Source organism: Scomber scombrus, chromosome 15 (genome assembly GCF_963691925.1).
Source record: "Scomber scombrus chromosome 15, fScoSco1.1, whole genome shotgun sequence".
NCBI lineage: Eukaryota > Metazoa > Chordata > Actinopteri > Scombriformes > Scombridae > Scomber > Scomber scombrus.
Window position 1 is genome coordinate 26689885 of NC_084984.1, and position 9555 is coordinate 26699439.

The 9555-nt window shown below is 39.3% G+C and overlaps 1 protein-coding gene across 1 annotated transcript; it reads left to right on the plus strand.

The window, feature by feature from the left end:
- Window positions 1–1070: 1070 nt before the first annotated feature.
- LOC133994812 (lysozyme C-like) lies at window positions 1071–3774 on the plus strand. Its single transcript, XM_062433982.1, has 4 exons — window positions 1071–1264; window positions 2558–2719; window positions 3428–3506; window positions 3599–3774. Exons 1-4 carry the CDS (start codon window positions 1138–1140, stop codon window positions 3663–3665), a joined length of 435 nt encoding a protein of 144 aa, XP_062289966.1. The 5' UTR covers window positions 1071–1137; the 3' UTR covers window positions 3666–3774.
- The last annotated feature ends 5781 nt before the right edge of the window (window positions 3775–9555 follow it).

The window sequence follows — 9555 nt, forward strand, 5'->3', positions numbered from 1 at the left end:
ATTTCCGGTTTGAAAAGTGGTCCCTCCCCTTCTGCTACGTAGCCAAGATGGCAACCGTTGAGGGTGTGAAGTGTCCATAGTTCCACACTCAACTTTTTGACTTTTTTGAGTGCACCATCCAGGTACTAATAGTGCACTGCATTTTTCCCCATACTTCTCAGTGTGAACACACTTATGAACTCAAAATATTAAGTATAAGTACAGAAGTACGAGATTTGAGACACAGCATTAAACTAAAGAGATGACTAGAAAGGACTTGACATGACTTGAAATGAGTTTTGTTTTGTTTTTTAAAACATGGCTGGGTGATTTCCAGTGTAACCTACCAAGATGCAGCAGAGGCCAACATGTAAGGCAGCTATCATGGGGGCAGGGCTCAAAAATCAGTAACATGAACACCACAACATTGCTACAAAACCTTCAAGGAAAGGTGTGTGAATGTGTGTTTTATCTAACTTATTGGCTAGTAAATTTTAAGCTATATATTTTCATTGATTTTTTTATTATTTTTTTATTTTATACACTGTTCAGTTGTATTTGGCTTTGATGCAACACGTTTTGTGCACACTTGCACTGTTCAACACTTCACTGACATTATAAAACATTAATGTTGCTAGTGTCATGCTATTGCACTGATCAAAAGTTGATGTTGGTGAATGAAACAATGTGCCAGCAAAAGCGAGGAAGAAGAAGACGACCACAAACTAGCAAACCTGGATGTAAAATTAAAAAACAAACAAACATACTTTCAATACATTGGTCAGGCCTCAAGGATACACACTTTGTTGCATAACACTGAAAGTCAATATCACTCGGTTTGCTTATCACCATCCTTAAAGGTCACGGTTTTGTTTTTAAGTCAGGTAGGACTTTTTCACCAAAAACAGCAACACAAGTGTTCCACTCCCTGTCATATTTTATTTTTTGTTACAGGTGAATTTGTTGCAAAGCATTTACACTTCACCTGGTCAGACTTTCACATCAGTTTCTATTATAACACTGATGACACAATCCGCCTGAAAACAAACAGCTGTTCAAAGTTCAAATAAAAAGACCCAGATTTCAACATTGTTCAGGAGTTTGAACTAAAGCGTCCACAGCAGATTTAGCTTCATCCACTCCTGCAGAGAGTCAATCATGAGGGTTCTGGTATTTCTTCTCTTGGTGGCTTTGTCCAGTGCTGACGTCTATCAGCGGTGTCAATGGGCCAGAGTGCTGAAGAATAATGGCATGGACGGCTACTACGGCATCAGCCTGGCCAACTGTGAGTAACTACCTTGTTATTCTGCATGTGACCACAAACAGAAATGTTACTCATTGATATGCATTTCTATTTTTTAGCTAACAGCAATACAAAATGACATTAGTCTTAAAGGACTATATCTGCCAATTCACTCGAAGTCAGTTAATTTTGTAAACCATGCCGATGTGTTGTAGATATTTAAATGAAACTTGTCCACCTTTAAAACCAGCCTTTGTTCCAATCATTTTGGGTAATGTAAATGTAAATAAATGATCAGACTTTTAAAACTTGCTTCATTTATAACATAAAGTCAATATGAACTTTGTGTGTATTATTATGGTGTCTACTGTGATATGTGGTAAACAGTTATGCCATTTTCAGACAGCAGACACCCGATGGACCTATTCATATCGGACTATTGGACACTGGACAAACCTTTGTTGTCACTATTCACTTAAGATACAGGGCCAGCCCGGGTTAACTGCAGAATTTCTGCATACATCACCGTCCAGCCAGACATACCATTGGCATAAATAAAAGTGGACGTGGATTGTACTTTGGGGAGTGGACATGACAATAAGTAATTCTCTACAATAAGCTTCAATCAATGATACAATCAAAAAGAACAGAATTATTGGCTGAGATTGGTAAAGGGGGGGGGGGGCTGACTTTATATATGGTGAGCATTGACATCATACTTGAGTAGCTCACAACAAAAAAACAAAAGCAATCAGATATTTAAATGGTGCATCCAGGACCATATTTATGCCAAAATCGACCTGTGTCAGACCAGCATCGAACCCTGGTCATGCGACCCAGTCTCACAGTTCCTGAAATATTCACAAAATTGTATCTACAGATTTGTGTACATGAACATGAATGTTCCTTTTTTTCATAAACAGCACAACTTTCAGACTTGTGTATTTAAATTGGAAGTATATTTCGTGCCTACACCATATTTAAGTGACGGATGTCATCTATAACATCTATAAAAGGGGACACATTTCCATGCTTGGAGGTGGCAGATTGAATGGTAAATGGACTGTACCTATGTAGCATAATTTATGTTTATATTGACCCTGACACGGGTTCAACCTGCATCCCTCTGTTGGTCTGAATGGGGTATTACACTGCAATGCCACACAACCATAATATATAATATTGTATAAAAAAAACTGATGCAGAGTTAGTTTTCACCATGCTGGACTTAAGTGTGCCACTTAAGCTGAAAAGTTAATTGTTGAGTTCTGAAGTAGTATGTCAAAATAAAGTCTCAGGTGGTCTACATGTTGGTTTGTTCTGTCTCCTCTGCAGGGGTTTGTCTGACCAAGTGGGAGTCAACCTACAACACCCAAGCCATCAACCACAACACTGACGGATCCACTGACTATGGCATCTTCCAGATAAACAGTCGCTATTGGTGTGACGACGGCCGCACCCCCGGCTCAGGAAACGCATGTGGCATCAAGTGTAGTGGTAAGTGATGAACTCCAAAATTGAAACCACAAAAGATAATTTTCTTATTATTGTATTAGTTGCCATGTGGGTTAGCAAGTTCTGTCATCAATCCTGTTGTGTCCTGATTTACTTTACATGATTCATCATAATTTAGTGTTTAGAGTAGTTGCTACTCTACAGCTTGTTAGATTCTTTTAGCTCCTAGTTTTTTTTTTACAACACGTTTTCTATTTAATTGAGTCCCAAAAGCTCTCATCATCCGCTTTTCCAGGAGTAGCAGGTAGCTGTTTTCAACAAACACGCTCTGATAAACCCATGTACACCGCCTGCCCAGCATCAAATGGCAAACAGACTCAGTGGAACATTTAGCTGATAAAGAGCCAGATATTTTTCTCAGGAACTTAGGACTTAGCTTCATCAGGTGGATACAAAAAAGTCTCCAATGAGATAATAACGTTGCTCTGTGTCTACTGGGTGTAAAAGTAGGCAGCTGTTTTCTAATACATTTCCCACAAAAACTTTATAAGTTGATTCACTTCAATATCCTTTCAACTAAAATTTTATTACCAGAATTTCCACCAACATGCTCATATAAAGAAGTGAAATTATCTTTAATAACAGCTATAAAAAAGGCTTAGTTTTTCTGTAAAGGTTCTCTAATGTCTTACGTTTTCAATTACCATTCAAATCCAAAATTCCCATTTTGTTTTGGTTCTGTTCTCACAGAGCTCCTGACAAATAACGTTGGCGTGGCGATCACTTGTGCCAAACGTGTCGTTAGGGACCCCAACGGCATCAGAGCCTGGTAAGACCTGATAATGTGACTCATGGATACAGACTGCACACGCCTTCAAATGGGGAGCGATGAGTGATGCCATTGTTTCTGTCTGGTTTCAGGGTGGCCTGGCGCAATCACTGCGCGAACCATGACGTGAGCCCTTATTTGGACGGATGTGGTCTTTAATCAACACATTGAACCAACAGCTTCAACAATGAAGAGAAATGTGGCGATCAACACGTCTGTTCTAATTGTGCTCGGATGTAAATGAAAAGATTAAAATATTTTCCACCAATGACTGTTTAATTATTCAATAGTTAAAATTGATGCAGCAGAACCATATATTCTTCTTCCTATACGAACTCTGGCGTTTACATTGCTCACAAAGCAACTCAACAGCAGACAGCTAGGCTATATATTTTAATTCATTTTGACATACTTGTTTTTATTATAGACACTATTCAGTTCAGTATTTTGATTCACTCCACAGATTGTGTGTCAGTGTTCTGTCAGCTGGAATCATAGATGTCAATCACACATCGAAAGTAACATAAGTTAACAGTTATTGGTGATTTTGCAAGGAGCTGCTGACAAGACCGCCAACACAGTTCACAGTTAATACTTTTTTTCTCTGTTTTTTCTAATTGGATTCCCTGTACAGTGAAGACAAGGAAGGCAAAATAAAAAAAAACTGAAGTTTCCTGGTGGCTCAGGACTTTAAGATGCTGACCACTGAATCAAGCCTGTCTGCAGGGACCTTTGCTACATGTCTCTCTTTTCTCATTTCCTGTCAGCTCTGGACTTTTCACTGTCAAGTAAAAAGGAAAGAGTCCCCCAAAATAATGAACCACAGAAAGATAAAAACATTGAAATGGTGAATCATGGACAAGACCCCAAACATACCTTCAGTCAGTGAGATCCAACATGTCCATGTGTCAGTGTTGAATACATTCTTCCAAAGTTTGCCAGCTGCAGGAATACAGATGCTGTGTCTGTAGACCTTATGCAAACCAGGAATATGAAATATAAATTTACCTTTGTTGGGAAATGTTCTGATGACACAGCTATCCGCAGTCTGCTGCACAAAGACACAAGCCAAGCAGCCTATTTCTCTGACATAGAAAACGTTTGTGCAGTGGTGTGATGCCAACCATCTCATTTTAAATGTGTCTAAAACTAAGAAGATGGATCTGGAACCTAGATCAGTGGGGGATCACCGTCCGTTGGTCATACATAATACGCATATCAATCAGGTCTGCTCGTACAAGTATCTCTGCGTTCACTTGGACGACACTTTCAGCTGGAAGGTTTATGTGGAAAGTGTGTGTTTTTGTCTACAGCAGAGACTTTATTTCTTACGCAGACTCAGAGTGTATGGTGTTGACCAGAGGATTATGTTTTTATTTTATCAGGCTGTACTAGAAAGCTTAGTTAGATATGGGATGTCAGCACGGTATGGCAATACCACTGTGCAACTAAAAACTAAGTCTGGTACACATCACCATGAAGGTGATGGGGAGAAATGAATACCAGCCCCGCCAGTTGATATATGAGTGGTCTGTTCTTAAGCAAGCTCAGAGGATATGACTGACCCATTACATATCCTCCACACAGAATATGAGCCCTTGCCCTTTGGCAGACAATACAGAGTCGTCGAGTCGAGTTTAACTTTTAAATAATGCTTCTTGAGGCTGTGGGGATTGTGCAGTGGTCTCATGGTGTTTTATTATGGGGTGTGTGAAATATGTGTTACGTGTAATTTATTGTTGTGATTGAAACAGATGTTGCTATTTGTTAACTGTAATTGTGGAGGCATTAATGTGTGCAGCATTTGAGCCCAAGATAAATTTCCCTATGGGGACAATGAAATATATTGTCTCATATGAACTGAGCTATAAGCCACTGTAGTAAATTCACCACATCTTAAATTATCAATGAACATGACAGCCATAACCAATGACAAGTTGTTTAAAAGACAGCTGCATTTTATACACAGTAAGTGGAGTGATATTTTGTTCATTTATTTTTTTCTAAGCATTTCTTATACGTTCCTTTTCTACTAATTGATTACAAATAGCTTTCAATTGATTAGCTTGATTAATGGGTCACATGACAACCATATTTATTTGACAGTATAAACCCCCAATAGCTGTTATGTCACCATTTTTATGTTTAGACCTAACAAAGCAAAACTCAATTTAGTTTAATGACACGTTATCATCTTAGCTCCAGAAACAAACAGGAAGTTATTCTATCATCAGAGTGAAGGCAAAATTAACAGAGGCAGCTGTCTGTTTGTTTTGACGGAACCAGTCAGATGTGACATCCAAAAATAACACACACACACACACACACACACACACACACACACACACACACACACACACACACACACACACACACACACACACACACACACACACACACACACACACACACACACACACACACATTGGCAGTGATATAATACATGCTGTAACCCCTAACTCTATTCTCAGAGCTTCTCTGATTAATATTTTTTCTAATAACAATGGAACAAATTAATTTTTCGATGTGAAACTGGTCGCTCATGTAAACAAACACACCGCAGTTCCCCTCAACTCTACGGAGCAATTTAGGGTCTTTCAGGTCATTGTTTCGGTGTGTCGGTTGCGTTAACAGCTTGTTTCCACTGCCCCCAAGTGACCAAAAAACAACAACAACGACAAATAAATCAGGTTTAAAGATCCAGTGAAATCATAAAATACATTTTTTCTCAATTCTAATCCTTTGCCCCTTTGTTGATCCCCTAGAATCTTTCACAGAGCCAACTGTGTATGTCAGAAAACATTTTAAAATATTTATTTTAAAATCCCTCTCTTTCCATTTTCTATTCAGAACATATCTTTGATGACTCATCCTGCACTCTGGGGTGTACACACACATTTATCCAATAAAATATGATTTGGTGCAACCGGCTAGCCCCTCCCACGATATAAAAACTGCACTCAGCCGTTGGCTTGTGGATGTTTGTTTGGGTTATAGCCAAAAAAAACATGGTTGAGCCCTCATTTATTCAATAGTCCCTTGTGGTCTGCCTGTTGATTTAACAAGTAAAGTAAAAGTAAACAAGTAAAGTGCGGTGTGTAGAATTTAGTGGCATCTAGCAGAACAGACTTAAAAGAAATTGAATATAATATTCATAATATTCCTTTTTAATCAGTGTATAATCACTTGAAAATAAGAACCAGTGTGTTTTTGCTACCTGAGAATGAGCCCTTTATATCTACATAGGGAGTGGGTCCTCTTCCACGGAGCCTGCCATGTTGTACCACCATGTTTCTACAGTATCCCAGAATGGACAAACCAAACACTGGGTCTAGAGAAGGCTTTTTGTGTTTTTTTTGCTCAGGTTCTCCTACAAGAGGGAATAGGGGTAGATGGTTGCAACTTCCAACCTCACCACTAGTTGCCACTAAATCCTACACATTGCACCTTTAACTAAAATTAAGATTAGGTTTCCAATAAACGTTTTAATTAATGATGTAAAAGATGATACTGACTCCTCCAACCTTTTTGTCTCACTTCCAGAGCTTCAGAACCCTGATTGTTATCCTGAATATGGAACAGATAAAGGACCTCTGCCCAAGAATCTCAAAGAGGTGCAGGCTCCAGTGGGACCAAGATGTCAGTAATATAGAGAAGAGCATGGCCTCAACAAGACTTAATTAATAAGATCTTAAAATCAATTCTTAAACACACTGGGAGCCAGTGGAGGATACTGATGACAACAGAAGCCTGAGTTATGTAATGAATCAATAGATTTTTGATTAAGAGGTTTTAAGAGGTGAAGAGCCTGCTGCATTAATCGAGGTGTGATGAGATAAAAGCATTTTAAATGCTCTATGTGTCTTTGCTATTTAAAATAGATAGTTTCACTAATGTGGGGTGGCTGTAGCTCAGGAAGTAGAACGGGTCGTCCACATATTGGAAGATTGGTGGTTTGATTGCTGGCTCCTCCAGTCAACATGTTGATGTGTCCTTGGGCAAGACAGAGAATCCCAAATTGCTGCTGATGGCGGTTCCAACAGTGAATGAATGTGTGTGAATGTTAGTTTCCTCCTGATGAGCTGTGTGATAGCCCCTGTCATCAGTGTATGAATGTGTGTGAATGGGTGAATAAGACATGTAATGTAAAAGAACTTTGAGTGGTCAGAAGACCAGAAAAGCGCTATATAAGTACAGTCCATTTACTATTTAATGTGTTATGTAATTATGCTTGAACTGTATTTTCACTTTCACTTTAACCTAAACCTTGAGCCAAAGTCTTAACCCTCAACCTTCTGAAGAGGTTACTGGACAAAAGGTCTTCAGTTACAGAGGCCACTTCTTTCTAACTCCACACCCTCAGATGTATTTCGTTTTCAAATTTGTAGCCTTCAATCTCAATCGATGTTGACTAAAGTGATATCAGTTTTAAGACTTTATACAACGTTTTACACACCACAGTGACAGACAATTCCTCTCTAGGGTCAGATAATCCAGGCTAAGGTAGCACATACGGTGCATAAGCAATATATAGTTTACTACAAGTTAAACTTACACACTAACAGCTCCAACCATTCTCCTTATGTGTGAAGCTTTTGATATTTTTGACTTTACTAAGATCTAATATTCATGCATGTGTTTGTTAAGGGGTGAGTGAGTTCACCAGCATAATTCCCTATTGCTGCATTCTTAAAGAACACTCTCAAAGAGCAGAGCCTTTTAATCAAATCTCTCTGCCCATTTGCCGTACCGTAAATTGTCAATTCTTTGATGTAGGCATCTCTGACTGAAATACTCTTGTGGCTGAATGGGAGCGAATCTGTGCATGCAGCCAGGTTCCAACAATCTGCGGAAAGCACTCGCAGAAGAATGAAGGTTGTTACAGCAACCGTTTTTTATGTAATGTAATGTTCACGGCTTTAATGTTGGAGTGTAAATGTAAATATACGGTACAAGCATAATCATGACCAACTAAAGCATCATTACCGGCAGCAGTTTCACGCTTTCAGTTTAACCTCAGCCAGTGTTTTCTGATGCACATGCATGAACAGAGCTGCTGTTACGGGATAGAAACAGGAATCCCTGGATGAGAGAGAGAGAGAGAGAGAGAGAGAGAGAGAGAGAGAGAGAGAGAGAGAGAGAGAGAGAGAGAGGAGAGAGAGAGAGAGAGAGAGAGAGAGAGAGAGAGAGAGAGAGAGAGAGAGAGAGAGAGAGAGAGAGAGAGAGAGAGAGAGAGAGAGAAGGTGGGACGGAGAAAGAGAGAAAGCGAGAGAGCGAGAGGGAGGGAGCATCTGGCAATGAAGCAGGAATTTAAATGTGTAGTTGCAGTGATCAGAAACTGGCATCATAGGGCCATTAGCAGATGCAAATGAGAGCAGAGTTGGCAGACTGGTTTGTCTCTCTCTGTCTTTAACACACACACACACACACACACACACACACACACACACACACACACACACACACACACACACACACACACACACACATACAGATTGACAAAAACACCACAGTCACACATGCAGAGTTTAGCATTTGGACTAAGAACAAGTTGTGCCAAGTATCTGACAGAACAAACCACACACTCATTATTTAGCCATTGTTAGAGCTTTACCAGTGGTGGAGTTAAAGTTGTACAGTTGTCCTGAGGGTGGTGCTAGAGGACAGGTCACAGGGTCATTAAAGTCTAAAGGGTTCATCCTCTGGGAAGCAGGAATGGAATCAGAAAATTTAATGACAATCTGGACAGAAGATGCTGAGATACATACAACACCTTACTATTACATGTGAGGCATTTGAAAATGCCATTATTATGCTAAGTACAAAAAAACCTTAAAAACGTATGAGGTTATAATAATAAATAATACATTTTGTGGTAATTAATGTAATGATAATGTAGAATATGTCCTCCAGATTCAACAGAGCATCTATGTGTCTGCCCAACATTTTGGTCACACACAATTAATGAGTAAAAAAAAGTATGTGGACAAGGCCTGGGGAACAAACCCCTGCAGCCAGATTCTTACATCTTGTAGAAAGCCTGTTATGT